Raw genomic sequence first — 21,004 nt, forward strand, 5'->3', positions numbered from 1 at the left:
GCGAGCAAGACAGAAGCGGCCATTTTGTTTATTGGCAAATGTACAACGGAATATTTAAATTATGTGCTCTTCACCTTACTCAGCATTCTTATGCAATAAACTTTTTAGAAATGTGGCAATAGTTAACCAACATGCCATACATGCAACATGCATGGTGTTGCGGAATGCCATCGGTAAGAACGGCTGGGGTGGATTTGTGTCAAGCTATAGGCGGCTGGTGGTCACGTGATGGAGAGCCGCTCCATGCTTGATCGCTCTGAGCTTGGTAAGAATGGGCACTTTATAGAGGGGAATGCAGTGATCCATTATGAGGGCCGCAGAGGTTCCTGCGTGGTAGGTTGGATACTTTATAGTGACTAACAGGCAACGGATCAATATGCAGGGGAATGATTTCTGCTTAAACTTAACAGTGAGTCTTCACCTTCAGATTGAGCCTCTGCCTTTCAATGACCTCCAGGTCGCCTACCTTTATCAGCTTTTTTTATTAGTGGTATATGAGTGTATATATCATCTCTCTCTCTACATATACTCTCTTTCTCTAAGGTATGTTTCTGAATTAACAGAGTACAGATGTTTCTCTTCTTTAAGAAATTCTAAAACTTCATCCTATGCTGCTGCATTAATTGCTGGGAATACGATTTCATTAATAACTAATTAGAAACTGTGCAACCACTGCCTGATACTGAGGCTGTTTGTTATCTACCAAGGACATTGGTATTATTGCATTTTACATAAGGCTAATGGCACATGGGGAGAATTAGACTTCTGAAATGAAGAGCGATATATATTTTCACACTGCTGATTTAATATATTGCCAGTGGGAATGCATTTTGGTGAGTTTTGTTGCCCAGAGTTTCGCAGATTTAACTGCGGGTGGCAAACCTCCCCATGCTCCACTAGCCTAGAAAACATATAAAACAATTCCTTTTAACTGATGTTAAATTAATTGAACAAATCTATAATGATGACAAAACAATTCCATTGTGTTTATTTATTTATTTTTTTAAATCCTATTGATGTTTATTGTAGTAGATCAGGGGTCCGGCCCCCCGCTGTGTCCTCACCACCCACGTCATTAGCGCCGGCCAGTGGGACACGGTGACATGATGCACTGGGGCTGAGGACCACGCTGAGGCAGACAGGTAGTAGCCAGGGGTGAGGACACGCCGAGCCGCAATCTGTAGTCTGGCACCCCCAACAGTCTGAGGGGGACCCCCCTGGCCTTCTGTTTAAAAAGTTTGAGGACCCCTGTAGTAGATTATACAGATGGTGCTTCCAATCATGTTGCAAGTATGTGGTATGTAGTGATTCCAGAATGCGAATAGTGCTTACAGATTTTTATAGCTGACATGCTGCCAATTTTTTTGTACAGTAAAAGCCCCTAAGTAAATTTACCCCAGAAAACCACATATTTTTTTGAAAGAACACATTCTTACAAATTCATAATGGGCAAATATGTCTTTCTACTTTAGACTACCAAAGAGTGGCATGTAGAGACGCTAAATGAAATTGTGAGAATGTGTTTTTTTTTCTTTGCAAAAACACTTAAGAGCTGCTGAACTTCAAGGCTTGTATAGTGAGTTCAGTATATAAAATACAGCATCTCTAGCCATATTTATTTTTTTAAGGTTTGACTTAATTTTTAATGTAATATATTTATTTACGTTATGTTATAAACACATTCCCTTTTCCCCAGGTTTCTTCCATCATGGAACCCACTGCAAAGAAGATATTTAAGGGAATTGTATTCCTGGAGGTGGCAGGTGTTTTTGGAGCCTATGCTTTATTCCATAAAATGAATGTGAGCCAAGGTATGTCTTTTGGAACATTGCTTTCTTATACTTTAATACTTCAAAATAGAACAGGCATGGGATCTGTTATTCAAAATGCGTGGGACCTGGGGTTTTCTCGATAAGGGGTCTTTACATAATTTGGATCTCCATACTTTGTCTACTAAAAAATAATTTATATAAACCCAAAAGGACTGTTTTGCCTTCAATATGGATTCATACAGCTTAGTTACAATCAAATACAAGGTACTGTTATGTTATTACAGATAAAAATGAATATATGGTTTAAATTCGGAATTATTTAATTCTGAATTATTTATATATATATATGGGAGCTAACCTTTAATTTGTAGCTGATTAACAGTTTTTTGGAAAACAGGTCCCATACCTGTATATAAGAACTTGCATTTAAACCTCAGATTAGTATTAAAACTCACTGTCATCTATCACAAGAAATGAATAAGGTATGCATGTGGTAATTAAATCTTTAAATATTATTATAGGGATATTTAAGGAGGCAAGACAACTGAATTAAAGGAGAAGGAAAGTCATTTTGGTATTTTACAGCCAATAGATTCGCCACATTAGTGCCACCTAGAACACTATATTTATTCTGCAGAAAGCTTTACTATACCTGAGTAAAGAGCCCTAGAAACTCCATCCATTTGTTTAAGATAGCAGCTGCCCTTTTAGCTTTCCGTGCGGCTGCTGTAGAGGCTGGTAACATAGATCACACATTCTGATGGGAGGGGTAGTAAATTTTTATGGGAGGGGGAGAAGAGAGAGAAGAGAGCTGTGCAGACTCCAGCTGTGAAAGAAGAATTTTTCTGAGAGAGGAAGTCTGATACAGAAGACCATGTTTACACAAAAGAAGACAAGAAATCCTGTATTTCTTTTGATAGAGGACTTAGATTTTCTGTGAGTGTTTATGGCTGTATTTACATAGATGTTTCTGATAAAGCTTACTTAGTTTTTACCTGTCCTTCTCCTTTAAAAAAAAGACTAGAAAAGACAAGCTTGTCAGTTGCTACTAAACACTGAGTCCTGTTGCTGTATTTTGCCAGTACAGGTATGGGATCTGTTATCCAGAAAGCTCTGAATTATAGGAAGCACATCTTCCATAGACTCCATTATAATCAATTCTAATTTTGAAAAATTATTTCCTTTTTCTCTGTAATAATAAAACACCACATCACATATTCCAATAAAATGAGACGTTGTATATGATACTCCTGTGGATGGTGGACTGGTGAATGCAAACCTGTCTGGATCGGATCATGGTACATGTACTTGGATCTTAAGATGACATTGGTTACTATTTCAGAGTGACCAGGAGATTGTCAAATTTAGTAATTTTAATAATTTTTTATGGGGCGTCCCATACATTATCACCCTTCTCCATTTTGCTACAATTTCAGTATACTGACAGACATATAATTACATTCTTGGTAAAGTACTGCATGGTTGTTATTTACATAAGAAATTCCATCTTTTATCATAAATTCATACTTTCAATACAGTAACATTCTCTTTTGCTCATACTATGATTACTATATGTCTGTACTTGACTATTCCCTTTATCTCCCTTAAGATTTCAGGCATACGATGAATAGAAGATTCCCCTCAGTTTTGGAAGGTAAGTATTGGATCATGCCTGCCCTACCCTATAAGGGCTGTGACACATGGGGAGATTAGTCACAGCACGACAAATCTTTCTTTTTGCGGGCGACTAATCTCTCTCCGAAATGGCATTTACATTCTAGCTGGTGGGATGGCATTTCGCAGCAGCACGATTTGCCGAAGTCGCCAAAGTTTCCTCTCAAAGCTACATTGGCAAATCGCCCCGCCACGTATGCCATCCCACCGGCGATTTACATCCTAGCTGGTGGAATGGCATTTCGGGGAGATAAGTTGCCCGTAACAAGGAAGATTTGTCGCGCGGCGACTAATTTCCCCGTGTGTCACAGCCCTAAAGGATAAAATAGGAGCACACCTACAGTATATACTAAGCATGTTTGAGTGAACTTTATGGTGTAGCAGGTATTGCAGGTATAAGCTTGTTAAAGTTGTCAGAAACCATTTTGCATTCAGTAACCAATTTTTCTCTTCCCGCCACAATCCGAATAATGATATATTACCTCAGTTTTTCAGTTGGTTCAACATTCCACTTGCTTTTAACGCGGTAAGAGCTGAGGGCCTGAAATGTTGTTACCCAGCATGTTGTACTGAGTAAAAGAATTAAAGGCATACAAAGACCTCTTACGACTGGGGTACAGGGGGGCTGAGACCACGGGGTCTGCTTCCTCTATAGCTTTAGAGAACCCCCTCCCTCCACTCTCCTGTCTGAGAGCGATGGGGAGAAGGGGGCGTTGGCAAGCATGTGGGAAATGTGAGGGGGGAAGGCAGATAGCACTTGCGTTATGCACCCCTCTGAAAAATGTAGTGTGTGTGGGGGGGGGGGGGGGGGTGATACAGTCTAGGTATGCCACCGCAAGGCACGGATTATTACTTCATTAATATATATTTGATATTATTATTTCTGTCTAGATGAAAGCACAGTCCTTTCCTTCATTCTTCACATCTTAATTCACACCATAAAGTGCTTTATAAATACCATACATCATGATCTATATTTATTTTTTTTTAAAATATATATTCATGTACTAAACTATTTGTTTTCTTATTAACAGTATACTATAAATCAAATGAATGGGCAGGCATATATGGCATTCGGGAAAATGATGCAGAAGCATGGACTACAAAGAAAGATTGGTGAGTGCTATATAACCTGTAATTTTCAATTAAGTATGCACATGCTGTAATGCTTAATATGCATCTGCTTTTATTGTAGATGTAAAGCCTCCAGTGCTGCTGCTTCCATGAATCAAGAGCTAAGATCTACACACTGGAAACATATCCTGGAAATATTTGGCTAGTATCTAGCTGTTATGTTGAGAGACAGATGCATTAAATTGGATGTTTCTTGTGTACATTTCTGGGGCCTCACTTAAATGTTTTTGTCACTGTGTAAGTTCTGTTTCATATTCACCGAATTCAGGAATTGGTTCACAATGTGGATGAATTTCATTGCTGTTAAAAATAATGGTATTAAAAATTCAGATATTCAAAGGTTCTAAAAGGGGTGGTTCACTTGACATCACCTGAATGATTCAAAAAATATTGTTTGCTTAGAGGCCCACTTAAATAGGTACTTGTTGACTGTATTGGATGTGTTATACCATTTGAAATCAAATGAAGGGTATTTTTTCTTTCTCAGAAACAGAAATTGTCAAAATAAACGGTACTACTTAAGTGTTCTAAACTGACCATACACTAAGTTGGCAGTTTATCAACCTGTGTATGGCTCCTTTACGTTGGCCACCAACATTTGGCAGTTAGACTTCTATTAGGCAGGTTTAAAAAACCTTATTGGGTAAGGATCAAATTGGCCTGCTTGATGCAGCCCTTTCCTAACAGTCTGCTTAGACCTGCATTTTATATCAATAATTTAAAGAAATGTATAGGAATATCCTAATTCAATAGGTTTAAGATTCCTGATGCTAATGTGTCATGTAAAAAATAAAAAAAGACCCATTGTAGAATGAGTATAGGGTCTGAATTATTTTGAAAGGCATGATATGCAGCACGTCATACAGCAGCACTATGGGCCTATAAGAAATTGACATGAAATCTATTTAGCCAATTTCCACTTGCTAGTGGTGCAAGTACTTGAGTAATAAGGCTTGCAAAATCGTGTCCCTTAGCGCTCATACGTGAAGGCAACCATTTAAACCCCCCCGAAGTATTTTGGGGGGTTTAACCTTGAAAAGTAAGTTGCAGGTAAAACTCAGTCCCTTTTGTTAAATGTTTATTGAAGCAGTACAATTTTTAATAAATCAACTTGTTGATTACTATATCCAGAGGAGAAGTGGAGAGGAGCCAGCCTGGATATACTAAACACCTGGGACATTAAAACAAAGATTTTTTTTTTTCCTTTTTGTAAATATTTTTTGTTCTTTTTTTGCTTATTGTAATATTACAGCAATCAAGAGGGGGCATACTTAGTACAGGTATGGGATTCCTTATCTGGAAACTCATTATCCAGAAGATTCTGAATAATGTCAAGGTGTCTTCCCTACAGTCCATTTAGCTAAAAGGGATCCAAATTATGGAAAGAAATCTTAGGCTGATGCCACACGTGGCGTTTTTTTACGCTGCGTATCTTCTAATTCTCTCGGCAGCTGAAAAACGCACAATATCATCCATAGAAATAACTTGAAAAGATTCGAAGCAAACCACACAAAGCGTAAATACGCTACAAAACGCCTTAGCAAGGATTTTTAGAGCGTTTGCCGAAATACGCCAGTATTTGCACAGCAAGCTATTCCTATGTATACACAAAGGCAGCTGCCAGACCTAGCTGAAATACGCAGCGTTTTTACTATTTCGCACTATTAGCACCATGGAAATGTGATTTGCTACGTCACCAGTTCTAGGCTGAAAAACGCCAGTCAGGGGCTGTGTGGCTTGTGCAGCATTTTTAGGCTGAGAAAATACGCAGCGTAAAAACGCCTCATGTGGCATCAGCCTTATCTTGAAAACCCCAGCTCCCAGGTAATCCGAATAAAATATCCTATACCTTTACTAGCTGTTCCTGAACTCCTTAAACTAAGTGCCTGAAATTCAATTTTCAGCTTCTGTCTAGGGTTGAGGGAAGAGTGTTAGGAACCATAATAGTTTGGGAACCTGTTTTGCAAGTTTCAGGTTACCAAAAGCCAGAGCCCAAGGGCTGAGAGATTTCCTGCTCTCCCAGTGTCCCGCTTATAAAAGCGTGAATGCCTGACACTTTGGCAAGACTTATGTTTTTGTTACAGAGCAGGTAATTGCAGACAATTTCACAGATTATCACATATTAGTGAAGCAATGCAGTGATTAAAATCATTGTTTTAGATAATTAACTACTACCTTTACATTCAAGACAAACCTTATAGGCAGCATGCAGCATCCATCAGATGTAAGGCAGACTTGCAGGGGTGTAACTACAGGGGAAGCAGACCCTGCAGTTGTAGGGGGGCTCAGAAGTGTAGAGTGTCCAGTAAGGCCCTAATTAATGAAGAATTTCTATACAGGTAGAACTGGTCAATTTAGCAATGTTTTGAGATCCTACATTCCATTTACTGTGGGGCCCAGTCAGCGTCGGACTGGGCTGCCGGGGTACCAGGAAAAAAACCAGATGTGCCCCAGCGGCCCAGATCCAATCCTGCCAGTCTCCCTCCCCCGACATGCTGCAGGTAAGTTTCATCATTTAGTGGGATGGCACACGTGGCGGCGTGATTTCAGCAAATTGCCGAAAATGCCTCGCGAGGCAACTTCGGCGATTTGCCAAAATTGCCTGCGCAGCGTGTACCATCCCAACGGCGACTTACATGTTCGCCGGTGGGATGGTAGTTCGGGGAGATTAGTCGCCCGTGACAAGGGAGATTTGTCGTGGGCGACTAATCTCCCCGTGTGCCAGAGCCCTTAGGAGTGCTAGGAGGTCAAAGGGTGTGGGGGACTCTGCGGGGCGGGGGTGCAGGGGCCCCTGAGGCAGAAGCCCTGGTGGGCCTTACACCCCCTAGTCCAACCCTGGGCTCAGTAACATTTAGCTATGCCACTGCAGACTTGCCCCTCGTAGCTATCTAAAGGGCATATAACCTGTTGAACTGGAGGGCACACCACAGTACTGCAGTCCATACTGAAGGCTTAAATAAGATCAATGGAATGGTAAAGAGACCAATATTGTGAATTGCTGCCTTCAACATAAAGTGAAAAGAAATAAAATACACGCAGTCATAATAAAGATGAGGAATCATATATTTTAGTACTAACGTCCCGTCCCCAGTGTTTCTGTAATGGCTGTTCGCTGTACGATAACTTTTAAACTAACTTTGTCTGCCCCATATTTTTAGTCTGATGCTTCACGAAAGTAATCGCTAGACGGCGCCCTCCTACCTCAAAATTGTAGCTTGCCAGCCATAACATGGTGGCCATTAACGCTTTGACAACCGCAAGATGGCGTTACACGCTGTACATGTTTTCCATGCGGTGACGAATTAACGCGAGAACTATGCGGTCATGCTGTTAAATGTCACTCGCTGTGTTTTGTGCCGTGTTCGGCTGGGTCCCGGCAACTACTCCAATAAATGGGCTCGCGTGGCTGGACGCAGAGTCGGGGCACGTCATGCAGTCGCTCCAACGCGATGTATGTCCTCCCTGGAGCAAGCGCTAAGCAGCGAGGCGTGGGAACGTTTCATCCAGCGTCTGGAAAAACTGGCAACTACTTCAAATAACCCAAATATTTCTGGGCATGGAGCGAGTTCCGAGTTGGGTGCAAGGAATGAGGAGAGCGATTTTAGTGAAGCTAGTAACAGCGCTTGGTGTCCCGCCGGGGCTCAAGGACAGCAGCGGAGGAATGCGTGGGATTTGCGCCGACTGCTTTCTCCCATTCAGGAACTGAGGAGGAAGGAACAGGAGCAGCAGGAGCTTCAGCAGCTTCTGAAAGGTCAGAGCAAGGTGTATTTATTATACTTCATGCCCTGCAAAAATTAAAGCTCCTGGCTGGACCTCTGCATATATCTAATTCTCAGCACCCAAAAGGTGTTAATTGTTGCAGGTTTGCAACTCAGAATAACATGTTAGAGTTACATGTTTCTTTTCAAACAGCAGATGAGTAAACTTTACTTTTTGATTGGTTACTATGGGTTACTAGAACTGGAGTAAACTTTTGTGCTTGTACACACAGGTGTTTGGACCTGGGTTCCCCTGTGGTGGAGTTCTCACAGGCGCATGTAAGCGCCAAACGCAGGTCCCAATGCCCATGTGTACGAGCCCTTACACTCACCTGGAACGCACCTTTTCACACTATTATCAATGCTCCCCTTAAAGGGGTATGACAGGTATAATCATTTGGGGGTTCCAAAATATTAGGCACCCCCCAGTGATTATAATCGCTTGCCTGATTTGCCTTGGACCTAGGGTTCCCATCCCAATTTATATTGGCCATATATTGAATTCATATCCTGCATGGCTAATTAGCAATTAATTTAGATAGAATAAAGATCATTGAGAAGCTCTCCGGGGTAAAAAGCAACAAAAACTTTATTATGGAAAGGCTACAGACATGGGCCTAACACATTTCTGGCATCGCACCCTTAATAATAGATTCCTTTACACAAACCATTGTTTTTCTCAAAGCCTTTAATGATTTAAAGCAGTGCTCCTCAACCGGTGGCTCAGGGGCAACATGTTGCTCACCATACCATTTAATGTTGTTCCCACTGGCCTCAAAGAAGGTGCCCATTTACATTGCTGGCTTGGTTTTGGAAGCAAAGAGACAAAGTTTACTCCAAGCAGAGCCTCCTGTCGACAGACAGTCCATATGGGGCTATCAATTAGCCAATCACAGTCCTTATTTGGCACCTCCATGCTTGTGTGGCTCACCAACACTTTTTACATTGAGTGTTGCTCACAAGTAAAAAAAAAGGTTGGGGATCGCTTATTTAAAGGGACCCCCTCAAAGCAATCTCTTCAAGTATAAACCTCTCTTTTGTGGCTAATTCGCACAGTGAAAACACAGTGTGATAAGTCACAGCGACTTTTATAATATCCTATGGTGCTAAAGTCAGCGTGATTAGTTGCCTCAACCGACTAATAACAGAATATGCTGTATAGACAGATACAAAAAAAAAAAAAAAGGTAAAATTGAAGAGAATAAAGCTGAGAAAATAACTAGAGAGACATTTTTTATCCACACCTACTTTTTTCCCAATAGTGACCACAATTTATTGTGACTTTGCTGGTGTTTCTGAAATTTATAACTTCACATCATCCTCATGAGCCCCCTAGAATCTACTAGTTCCCGCTTCCAGTTCGCTTCTTCAGTTGGGATTATAACACAATTGAAGCTCAGTGAGACAAAGGCTGCCTAGGCATGGATACAACATTAAGCCAAGCCTGTACTGCTTTTTACAGAAGTGCAGGGAAGAGGGGGGAAAAAAGGGGGGGGGAAGTATACATTAAGGGGTAGATTTATCAAAATGTGAGTGGTGAAGTTCTAACTTTCACCCATTGATAAATACTCTTCTAAAAATCCCATAGGAATGAATATAAAGTGGGTGAGTGTTTATGTATTTAACTCTAAACTCACATCTTGATAAATCTGCCCCTAAGTGTGCATTTATATTTACTATAAAAATAATAGTGTTCTTTTAAACAGTGACAGTGTTTTAAACCATAAAGGGCTAGTGTATCATTTGTTTAATTTTGCACATACCTGTACTATACACATACCACTGTGTATGCTTTCTTGGCCTAGAGCAGGCATATACCTATACAACACACAGGTAACTGATTTCAGCAGTACGTGTTCCAACTCTGCACATGCAATAATAGAGGGGGTCTCCAGATACTTCTGGTAATACAATGTTTTAGCCCTTTTTATGGATGTAGTTTACAGGATAATTTAAAACAACCTTTCAGTTTGTCTCAGACAGACAACTTTCTGCTTAATATGCCAAGAAAATTCTCCCAAAACTGCTTTCTAGGTTCTTGCCTGCTAAGTAATATATAAGTCATTACTGAAGGGACTGAGTATTGCATAAATACTGCATTACTTTCATGTTCATGTTTTTGCTATACTATACATCAGAAAACTAAATGTTTTAACTTATCTTTTCTAAAGATGAATGTGAAGATTTAAAGGCCCTCGCCTCTACGGAAATAGCATCTTGCCAGGAGGAGATAAACCATTTAAAACATAAGGTATGCATTTATTTCATTAGATTTGTACTTTTCTTTGCTATCTCAATAAATTAACCTCAGCTCACCAATGCAGGCTGAAAAGTTGGCACAAAGGTAGTCCCACTCACAAACAAAACTCAGAATGCAAAACATTAAGGTGCATAAACTGCTTGTAAACCAGTTTTTGGATTTCAAATATAATTTCCCAAACCTGTTTTCTGTATATTTTGTGTGTGTGTTGTGTAGAAATAACCATGATTGCTTTGAGATAATCTCATCTACCAACAAATGAGAAATAATGCTTAACTTTGCAATGGTACTTATTATTCTTTATATATCGCAAAATTATTCTGCTGTGCTGTTACAGATATTAGGGTGTGTCCGTTTTATCAATTAACCTGCCTTTATGTTTTTGGAGTGAGGGAGGAGGCCGAAGTACCCAGAGGAAACCCATACAAACTCCTTTCAGACTTGGCTGCAATGCAGCAGTGCTTCAGGTTTCTTTTTAGTGAGGGAAAAGATATCCTTTACTAAGCTAGTAGAAATTTCATATTGCATAATGTTATATAAACAGTTATTAGGTTTAGACTTTTTTTTAATGCTAATTAATACATTACATTGACTTACATAGTAATAACCATTAGATGTTAAATGCCGGTGTCCTGTATACATATTTGTACTAAAGTTTATCATTTATCCTCACTATCTCGCTGTTTATCATTTCACCCTCACTTTATCTATCTCGTAGATTGCCAGTATTTTAATTAAAAGAGAAGAATCTGAGGATAATGACCTTATTATGGAAGTGACTGCAGGTGTAGGAGGGCAGGAGGCAATGCTTTTCACTGCTGAGATGTTTGACATGTATCAGCATTATGCAGTTCATAAAAACTGGAGCTTTGATTTGCTGGAATACTTTTCCAGTGAGCTAGGTAAGTAACAGCGAGTCCTGTGAATGTTGTTCCTATTAATTGTATCAGAACTGGATTTATTTTTTTTTAATTATATGTTTTTAATAGCTTTCATTTTATTTTGAATCGCACCACAGAGCGAGTCAGTGGCTTCTTCCCATTGCTCTTTGGTCAGAGTTGGAAGGGTCTGTAGCCAAAGTCTTTGGGCAAACAGAGGGGAGACTGTATCAATAAGTACCCGGTATAATCTAGATGTCAGCTCCTTATGCACAAGGTTCTGTAAGACTAACTCTAGTGGTGAAGTAACTTATTCAGTGTCTAAGGTATCAAACTGGGCTCTGAATGCATGGTGTAGCTGAAGATCTCTATAAAACTGAAGGTTGGGTTTGTCAATTTTCACCTTAAGCTGAAATGTAGGAAAGGTCTGGTTTATGAGCCTATGATTAAAGGAGAAGGAAAGGCTACCAAAGAGTTAATCTCAAGCTGCAGGCTTACCTTCAGTTGTCTCAATAGTGCCCTTAAGTCTCCCCAAATTGCCATCGTTCAGATGATAAAAAGCAAACAGAAAAAAAACCGCTGAGCTGAGTAAAGAGGATTGCCATAATGCATCGCAGTGCATGCGCACATGTCCCTCTTCAGCACAAGCAGGCGCGCTCCCCTTCCGACAGACCGGCAAAAGTCCGGTTGCTATGGCGACGTGCTGTATAGTGCATGCGGTGGCGAGCCTGGGCCATTAGAAGAGGACGCAGCCGGACAGGCGAGTGCCGGGGGGGGGGGTGGTGTTACTGGTGGACAAAGACTCCAAGACTCCAGGGATTGGAGCGGGGGGGGGGGGGGGTTCTGCACTGGTGGGTGTGAGCCGCCGGACAAAGACGCAGGGAGGGTGACGGGATGCAGAGGCTGCTTTCTGTGGAGTCTGGGATCAGCTGTGTAGACTCCCAGGTTAAAAAGCAGAACATGCCACTAGTAGCTCACGGGGAGCAGAAGGATGGGGGGGACACGCATGCGCAGGATGTTGAGGACACGTGCAGTAGAAATGGTGAGGGAAAGGGTATGGGCATCCCTTTTTAAAGGTTGCAACGCTGTTCACTGAAACAAGTATGTCGTTTGTAGTAAGTGTATCTCTGTAAATCTTTCATTAGGCAAGCCAGAAATATAGCATTTTTACACAGCAATAGTAGTACTATTTAATAGTGTGCTTAATAGATTTTGACTTTCCTTGTCCTTTAAAGGAGAAGGAAAGGCTAGTAAAGAGTTAATCTCAAAATGCAGGCATACCTTCAGTGCCCTTAAGTCTCCCCATATTTCACCTGTTCAGAAGATCTGAAGCCAAACGGGGAGAAAAAACGCTGAGCTGGGTAAAGAGGGTTCCCACAATGCATCGCTCCTGCACAGACTATGGGACCGGGACACTGTAGGCGGTGCATGCGCATTGCTGTTTTCAGTGTCTGTTTCAGAAGCAGGTGCCCTCCCCTCCTCTAGAATGAGAAGAGCAAGCAGAAGCACAGAGCGACCAGGTGAGCGCTGTGTGTTGGGGGGGGGGGGGGGTTTGAGAGTGTGGCGTTGGGGGTGTTAGGTCGCGGGGGGGGGTGCGAGCGGAGGGTGTTTTTTGGTTGGTTGCCGCAGGGACGATGCTGGGGGAGCCGAAGGAAAATCCAACATGGCTCTACAATATATTAAGGGCTTTAGTAGAAGCTAACTTTTCTTCAAAGGCACCTGGACCTTTGAGGATTGTCAAAGGTAAATGGCCAGGGACACAATGGCTGCTGCCATAATGGTCATAATATAACCATAGAAGTCTGTGTGCACACCGATAAATTTAAAAAAGGATGCCTTTTCTTACCAATATCGAAACTCCCCTGGCATGGGTAGAAAAGGGAGCATGGTAGGTATGTGCTACTGAGTGCCTCTTAAGTGAAAGAAGCTTTTGGTCGTCAAGGTGGGTCTCTTGCAGGAGCAAGACTGCTGGTTTATGCTTTTTGATGTAGTCAAAGAGTTGTAAGCACTTTTATTTGCTATTAAGCCCCCTAGTGTTCCAGGAAATGAAAGTTTGCATTTCTCTAGCCATAAGTACCAGTGTGTAATGTCCCTGGAGTTATACATTGAAGTAGACCGTACCTGAAGGGAATTAGAATACTTTGCAGTATTGACCCTTGTGGGTAAGCCCACCCTAGATGTAGAGAGATCCCCACTGCTTTTAATCCCTGCTTGACTCCTGCAAAGGATGTCCATTGTTTGTGGACGGAGGCTGAGTAATCGGGAAACAGAGAGATTTGCTTTCCATTACAGGTCAGTTTCTTACGTGCAGCAGCCAGGGCAGCATCCTGGTCTTGAAAGTTTAAGAAGCGCATGATCGGTGACTGGTGGGAGCCCCAGGAGGATGGGGTCTAGTCTGCACATGATGACCCCTTTCAATAACCAAGAGGTTGGAGAACCTTTCAACATGCAAATTCTGGCGCAAACAGTCTTCCATATATCTTTCCAGTACATTGCCCTCTGTATATTGGGGTAGGCCAGTCAGGTGTATATTGTTATGGTGAGAGTCCTGTTCTCACTCTTTGTCCGAGTCTGAGGTTTGCTGTGACGAGCAGAGATATTTGTCGAGTCGCATATGCAAATAAGGCCATGGAAGGGTTAAAGAGAACCACTTGCAAAGTATGTGGTGAAAAATTTTGAACTTCTGCTTTTATGTGATTCGGTTTGGCCAGGCACTTGGATTTAGCCGAATCCAAATCCTGCCGTGAAGGCCAAACCCTGGGCGAATCCTGAACCGAATTGTGGATTCGGTGCATTCCTATTAGATTTGGCATCGTGCTTGCCCATTATGTTGGTGAGCACAGATAGGGCTCTCAGTGGTGCTATGAGGCTTGTTAAGGGCACCGAATAGGTCTCAGGAAAAGTTACGGTAAGGAGCTGCAGATTATGCGTCTGCTCAGACTGAGGGCCAGTGCCTATGGCAGCACATTTTGGGGGACAGCCCTTGGGTGCCTATATTCTTTTTTTATTTATTAAAAAAAGTGCCCCCAGACCTCCTCAGAGGACTTCCATAGGAAATCTGTTGACGGAGCTGAGGGTTGTGACATCACGTGCATGCTGCGCAGAGTATGGCACACACAGGCAGGGTAGGGCAGGCAGAGAATGTGTATGGCGCACACATAGGCAGGGTAGGGGAGGCAGTAGATACAATGACATAATGCTGGCACTGCTCCTACAGTCTGAGGTGTGAACAGGTGTAAAATGAGAGGCTTGCAGGCTGAGCCCGAGTTGTGAACAATGCAGGGGGTAAACAATACAGGCACTAAAAGGTATGAACAATGTAGGGGGTCAGCTAATATTAGTATACCATTTAAAGTTTACACAAGCAAGGTAAGCAGTCACAGCAGCCACATAGAGGGGTGGGGGGGGGTGGGGGCATGGCTGCCAGTTGGGTAGCACTGCTGTAGGTCTAAGAAAACATAGCAACTAATTAAAACTAGTAATTCATACCTACAGTCTTCCTAACTTGTAGATAACTTGCACCCTTAGGCTTTAATTTTATAAAATGGATTGGTAGCCCTGAGCAATGGGAGGTATTCCTAGTACTTTTTGGAGGTAAAACTGTTATTTTTAATGGGGTCACAATTAGATAAGATCAAAACAATTAGTAACAGTTGGTAATTTTATAAGCTATGCTTGGTGAAAAATATTTCTTGTGAAATGTTCTTGTTATGATGTTCTAGTAAATTTGACTATTTAACATATATTAAAAATTAAGCAAACTCAGAGCTCTTCTAGTACTATGTCCTGTATCTTTTTAATTTGGTAAATGTCATTTACCAAATCTTGCTTATGGAACACCACACTTCCTTTGGAAGCTTCTATGATTGACATATTTTACAGGAGCTACATAACTAAATAACAAGTAAGCATATAATGCTATACAAATGTTTAGAACCTGTTCTTCTGTCTATTGGTAGAAGAATGTGCGCACAAAGTCCATTAATTTGTTGAATTAATAAAGCAAAATGTTAAATTTAGAATTGATATTATATTTAATGTGTTTGTAGGTGGCCTTCGACATGCAACTGTCAGCATTGGGGGGCAAGATGCATACAAATGCTTAAAGTTTGAAGGTGGTGTCCACAGGGTGCAGCGAGTGCCAAAGACAGAGAAGCAAGGCAGAATTCATACCAGTACAATGACTGTTGCAATTCTTCCCCAGCCAAGTGAGGTAAGGTTTATGGTTCCTGTAATATGTTATGCTTTAAAAGGTCAGTTTAACCTTTAAATATTTTTTTTTGTTTTGCTTTAAAAACAATGTACAGCAAAGCAGTTAAAATTAAGAATAATAAGATTTACTCATATATTGAGAAAATTTAGGGAGATAAGCGTATTCTTACATTGTAATTTAAAAGTTTACAATAAAGGAGCAGGTTTGTCTTGCTTAATCACCGATGGTACATGGGGTGCATTCTTCACTGGCATATTTAATAATAAAGTGTAAACAACCGCAAAAGATCAATATGTATAAATAGGACATTAAGACATTCTGTGCATTCAGCTAATAAGAAACTACATAAAGTGTAGTTATAGGTGAAGAATAATGAACGTTTGGGGAAGCTTAGCTTTCCAAAAGAGATATTAACTGCTATATATCAATGCAGAAGTTTTACGTTGAAAATTAGTAGCCTCCCTATATTATTATTATTTATAAAGCCCTGTCCTTTTAACAGAGTGATGGGATAGAAATAAAAGATCAACTGTTAACATATGTAGACAAACATTTTTCCAGAAATGATTCACAGTTGCAACTGGATATTGTTAGGAGACAGTAGGGGTGCAGAGCCCTGCTCACGAGAGCCTACATTCTAAGCGGGAGGGGAAATGTGACATATGGTGAGGGTAACCAGTGTGGCTGTAATGTTCCTGCTGGTTAGTGTAGTGATGGTAAATGTAGAGTAAGAGATGACTGAGTATGTGAGTTATTAATCTGTAATTGATTTTGAGAGTATTTAGTGTCAGTCAGAAGTTAACTATATCCTTTTATTTTGTACCATCAGATTAATTTGGTGATTAATCCTAAGGATTTACGAATTGAAACAAAAAGAGCCAGTGGAGCTGGGGGTCAGCATGTAAACACCACAGACAGTGCAGTGCGGATTGTTCACATTCCAACAGGTATGATAACCACTAATTAGCAACAATAAAGGAGAGATTGAGCTGCCTTCTTGGACTTTTCTTGCTTTTGAGGAAAATAAGTTTATTTCCATATCTGAGAGATGTTTAGTTTAATGCCAATTTTAGGCCAGATATCGGTCGGCCAGGCCCCTCGTTTCTGCCCCTACACGGGCCGATAAGCTGCCGAATCAGTCCAAGGGACCAATATCGGCAGCTACTATCAGCCCGTGTATGGGGACCTTAAGTCCTGTTTACCAGGTGGCTTTTGTTACATTGTTTCAAGAGTCAGAGCCACCAGGGCAGAGGATAGAAGGTGGCAGACAGGTAACTGCTTTCAGTAACAATTACTTTTAAATTATTTGGAAAGTTTATTAAAATTACATTTTCTTTCAGTATGCAAAATTGTATGTTTAGTTGGCACCCCCTTTAATTGAATTGTGAAGGGATGGTTGTATTTTTATTGTTGGTATGTTGTAGAAGAGATAACTGTTATTAGATTTCTTTGTTCAAACCATATAAAGGTAAAGACACACGGAGCTACTAGTAGCAGCTACTTGTCACGGCTACAAAAAAAAGACAATGCTAATTATTTACTGATAATTGTCTCTACATGTGTTTTAGCAGAGGCAATTCTCAGTATTGTCTATGGCAGAGAATTTTCTGGAATTTAGTAGCCGTGACAAGTAGCGACTAAGTATTGGTGGTTATGTATTATGTATAGTTATGCCATTACTGTATTTTTAAAGGTGTAGTATCAGAGTGCCAACAGGAAAGATCCCAGATTAAAAACAAAGAAAAGGCAATGCAAGTACTTCGTGCAAAACTGTACACAATGAAGCTAGAAGAGGAAACAAGCAAACGATATAATGCAAGGAAAATACAGGTATGTTACCAGGAAAATCAGTTTTTAATCCTAGCAGCACACTTTTCTTTACAACTGTTCAAAAGGAACGTGAAAAATTGCTAATACACACAGACATATAATACACATAGACACCAATATTTTTTACTCTTATATCCTTTTCAGTTCTCATTTGTACTATGTATTTTTTGTACAGGACTCCAGGGGTGGGTCCTGGATGACAGGTCCATTTCCCCTTTATTCAGGTACTTTTAAGGTGCACAGCAGGGCTAATTACTGCAGCAGTGCAGGAAATAATAGAGCCCTGAGAGTTGAGGATGGGGGTTGGACTGCACTAGAAAACGTGTGAAAAGCTCTCTCCTGTTTAAGGATCAGTAAGCTTGCAATCCTACTTTTAGGGGCACATTTACTAATCCACGAACGTCCGAAAAGCGTCTGAATGTGTTTTTTTCGTAATGATCGGTATTTTGCGATTTTTTTCGTAAATTGCCGCATAGCCATTACGACTTGCTCGTAAATTGTCGCGACTTTTTCGTAGCCATTACTACTTGCTCGTAAATTGTCGCGACTTTTTCGTAGCCGTCGTGCCGAGTACGAAAGTTTCGGATTCATTCAAGCTTCAGTATTGTGACTTTCCTGGGGCCAGGTTGGAGCTGCAGAGTGCCATTGAGTCCTATGGGAGGCTTCCAAAATCATGCAAAGTCTGAAACTTTTGGCCGCCGTTTACGAGCGCTCAATCCGAAAAAGTCGCGTCAATATACGAGCAAATCGTAACGGCTACGAAAAAGTCGCAACAATTCGCGCAAGTCGTAACGGCTACGAAAAAATCGCAAAAAATAGGAAAAAGTCGCAAAATGTTTCCAATCCGAGTTTTTTCCATTCGGATTCGTGGATTAGTAAATGTGCCCCGTAGTTTGCTTAAAAATTAATTAAACCCAATAGCATTGTTTTGCCTCCAATAAGGATTTATTTTATCTTAGTTGGGATCAAGTACAAGGTGCTGTTTTATCATTACAGAGAAAAAGGACATCAATTCTAAAATCAGAATTATTTGCTTATAATGAAGTGTTTGGGAGATGGCCTTCCGGTAATTCGGAACTTTCTAGATAACGGGTTTTCGGATAACCGATCCAATGCCTGTACAATCATTTGAAATTATAGAAATTTTTTGTAGTTCAATAAGGCATATTTCCTGTCAGCCATGTGCCCTTCTGCTAAGCTGCTCAGATATAGCCACAGCTCATGTATCACTGGTAGGAACATTTCAGCCAACAGTGGCCAATTTTATTGGATTATTGCTGAAATGTGGGCCTGTGAGTTTCATGACTGGTGGCTGATCCAATACACATACACCAGATTGGCTCAACTTTGGTTTTATCAGCCAAATAGATGATTTTATAGGGCCATACATGCAGAATTGTGCTTAACGCAGGTGATTATACATGCTGCCATATATCTTCTGTATTATGGACAGTGCTGTTGTGGCTCATGTAGCAGACAGTGAACCAAATTACATTATGTCATGCCCCAGTGGCTTGAACATCAATTGCAACATACTATAACTGGAGATGACTTCAGATGTATTTTTTTTTTACCTAAGGGTCATGCCACACAGGATGGATTCTCTGCCTGTGGTTACACGCAGAATCTGCCCCTGTGCTTTAAAATTCTGATTGTTGTACATGCTCCCGGAGGCATTGCATCAGCCCAGGTGCAGACACTCTAAAGAATTAAGCGTGAAACTGCTCACATTTGCATTTTCATGCACTTATCCACAGGCCAAGAATACGCCCTGTGTGGCATTCAGTGCAGTACTGAATTTGGTCTTTTTTTTACACTCAACAACTGTTTTACTTACTATGTAGATTTGTATCTACATAGGAGTAATCATAGAAGTTGTTTTCTCACTGTATTGGTTTGATTGCCTCTGACCATTGTTATCACTGACTGATCATGGTCTGTTAGCATGGCTACTGCACACTGTTGCACACTGTTAGATGAACAGTGTCAAAACACAACACACTATATTTATGCTAATGTGTGTTGCATGGCATGCTTAATTTTTTTTATCACTTTTATTGCTTATTCCATGTTATTCTTTGATAGATTGGCACTAGAGGAAGATCAGAAAAAATCCGTACTTACAACTACCCACAAGACCGTGTTACAGACCATCGAATCGGCAAATCTTTACACAACATTGAAGGATTCCTTTTTGGAGAAGAACTTTTAGATGACTTGATTCAGTCTCTCAGTGAATATGCAGACTATGAATCTTTAATGGGCATTATTTCAGACTCTTCCACTGAGCAAATAAATGAAACCTGATTCTCCTGTCAACCATTGCATCAATACTAAAAACTACTAATTAATATTTGTTAGTCCATGTTTTGTTTTGTAATTCCTCCTGCATTTGTCCTTTAGGTATGGCAGCTGCTGGTTGACTTTCAGGAAGAGGTGGTTTAGGTTTGTAGATACTACATGCAGCTGTGCTTGTGAGGAAGGTGTGCGTCAGACACTAAACTTTGTTTCACATCTGGGTCACTCTTACACTTCCTGGTAAACTCTAATCTACTGCCTTCTGTCTTTAGTATGTACTGACAGGTACAGGTGTGGGGCATTTATCTGTCCAAAATGCATACGTTTGCTTTTTAGCTCCGAAATCTGCCTGTGTTTGTGCAGTGATATGGCACTTCTGATGCTAGCCAAAGATTGGGACAATATAATTTCTATTTTAGGTTTGCTTTTAAATAAAAACAAGACAATTTATGTTACACTCTTCCCTTAACAATCAACTTAAATGTGTTTTGCCATATTAGAGGTAAGTACTTCTGTCCAAGCATGAGCAGTTTAAACAAAGTTTTTATACCAGCATCTATTTACTTTTAAAAAATGTTGGGATGTCCTCTGTTTAAGACATTTTCAAAATAAATTTGAAAAAGCATCTGAGTTGCTTCAAGAAGTATTTTGGCATAGAATATCTGAAGCTTTCATTGCGTGCTACTTTCACTTTACACTTTAGCTGTCTGTCTCATTGCCAAAATGCTGGAAAAAGTGCTTTTAGAGAAATATCTTGACTGACTACCCATGGCCATCTGCTACTAAATAGACTGAACTAGGTTTTTCACAATATCTTGAAAACATCTCTTATGCATCTTATTTTCAAGATGACACAAGAAATGGTTTCAATTCAAATTTTGTGTTCATTCCTTTTGGTATGGCAGTATCCAATATAAATATCCATGGGGCAGTTAGCTTAGATGAATATGCATTCTTAGTGTAGGAATGGACAGAGACTTAACCTGCTGCAAGGTTGATCCATATTAGTTATCATCTGATTTGCCTTGGTCATAATTTGGAGAGGTAGAGCATCATAGAAAGTTGGTCCTGACCAATAGTCTGTAGATTTAATGCCATTTATTAAAGCCCAGTCCAGTTCAATTAGGTTCCACCAGGATCATGTTGGAAAATATGGGGATTGTGATATTGGTTTGGGAAATGTTGAA

The 21,004-nt window shown here is 40.5% G+C and overlaps 2 protein-coding genes across 3 annotated transcripts; both read left to right on the forward strand.

Annotated features, from left to right (window-relative positions):
- Nucleotides 1-42: 42 nt before the first annotated feature.
- cebpzos (CEBPZ opposite strand) lies at nucleotides 43-5,028 on the forward strand. 2 transcript variants are annotated; one of them, XM_012963666.3, is made up of 5 exons: nucleotides 43-333; nucleotides 1,697-1,811; nucleotides 3,382-3,426; nucleotides 4,481-4,562; nucleotides 4,642-5,028. In XM_012963666.3, coding segments are annotated over exons 1-5 (348 nt in total). In that variant the 5' UTR covers nucleotides 43-228; the 3' UTR covers nucleotides 4,643-5,028. The 2 variants fall into 2 exon arrangements, with proteins under 2 accessions (XP_012819120.1, XP_012819121.1); XM_012963667.3 differs by having other exon boundaries at nucleotides 322-409.
- Nucleotides 5,029-7,840: 2,812 nt separating this feature from the next.
- mtrf1l (mitochondrial translational release factor 1 like) lies at nucleotides 7,841-20,442 on the forward strand. Its single transcript, XM_002936377.5, has 7 exons — nucleotides 7,841-8,331; nucleotides 10,510-10,589; nucleotides 11,317-11,500; nucleotides 15,526-15,689; nucleotides 16,519-16,636; nucleotides 17,383-17,519; nucleotides 19,605-20,442. The coding sequence occupies exons 1-7, from the start codon at nucleotides 7,905-7,907 to the stop codon at nucleotides 19,824-19,826; spliced, it is 1,332 nt and encodes a 443-aa protein (XP_002936423.2). The 5' UTR covers nucleotides 7,841-7,904; the 3' UTR covers nucleotides 19,827-20,442.
- Nucleotides 20,443-21,004: the final 562 nt, after the last annotated feature.

Source organism: Xenopus tropicalis, chromosome 5, assembly GCF_000004195.4.
Source record: "Xenopus tropicalis strain Nigerian chromosome 5, UCB_Xtro_10.0, whole genome shotgun sequence".
In the NCBI taxonomy this organism is placed as follows: Eukaryota; Metazoa; Chordata; class Amphibia; order Anura; family Pipidae; genus Xenopus; species Xenopus tropicalis.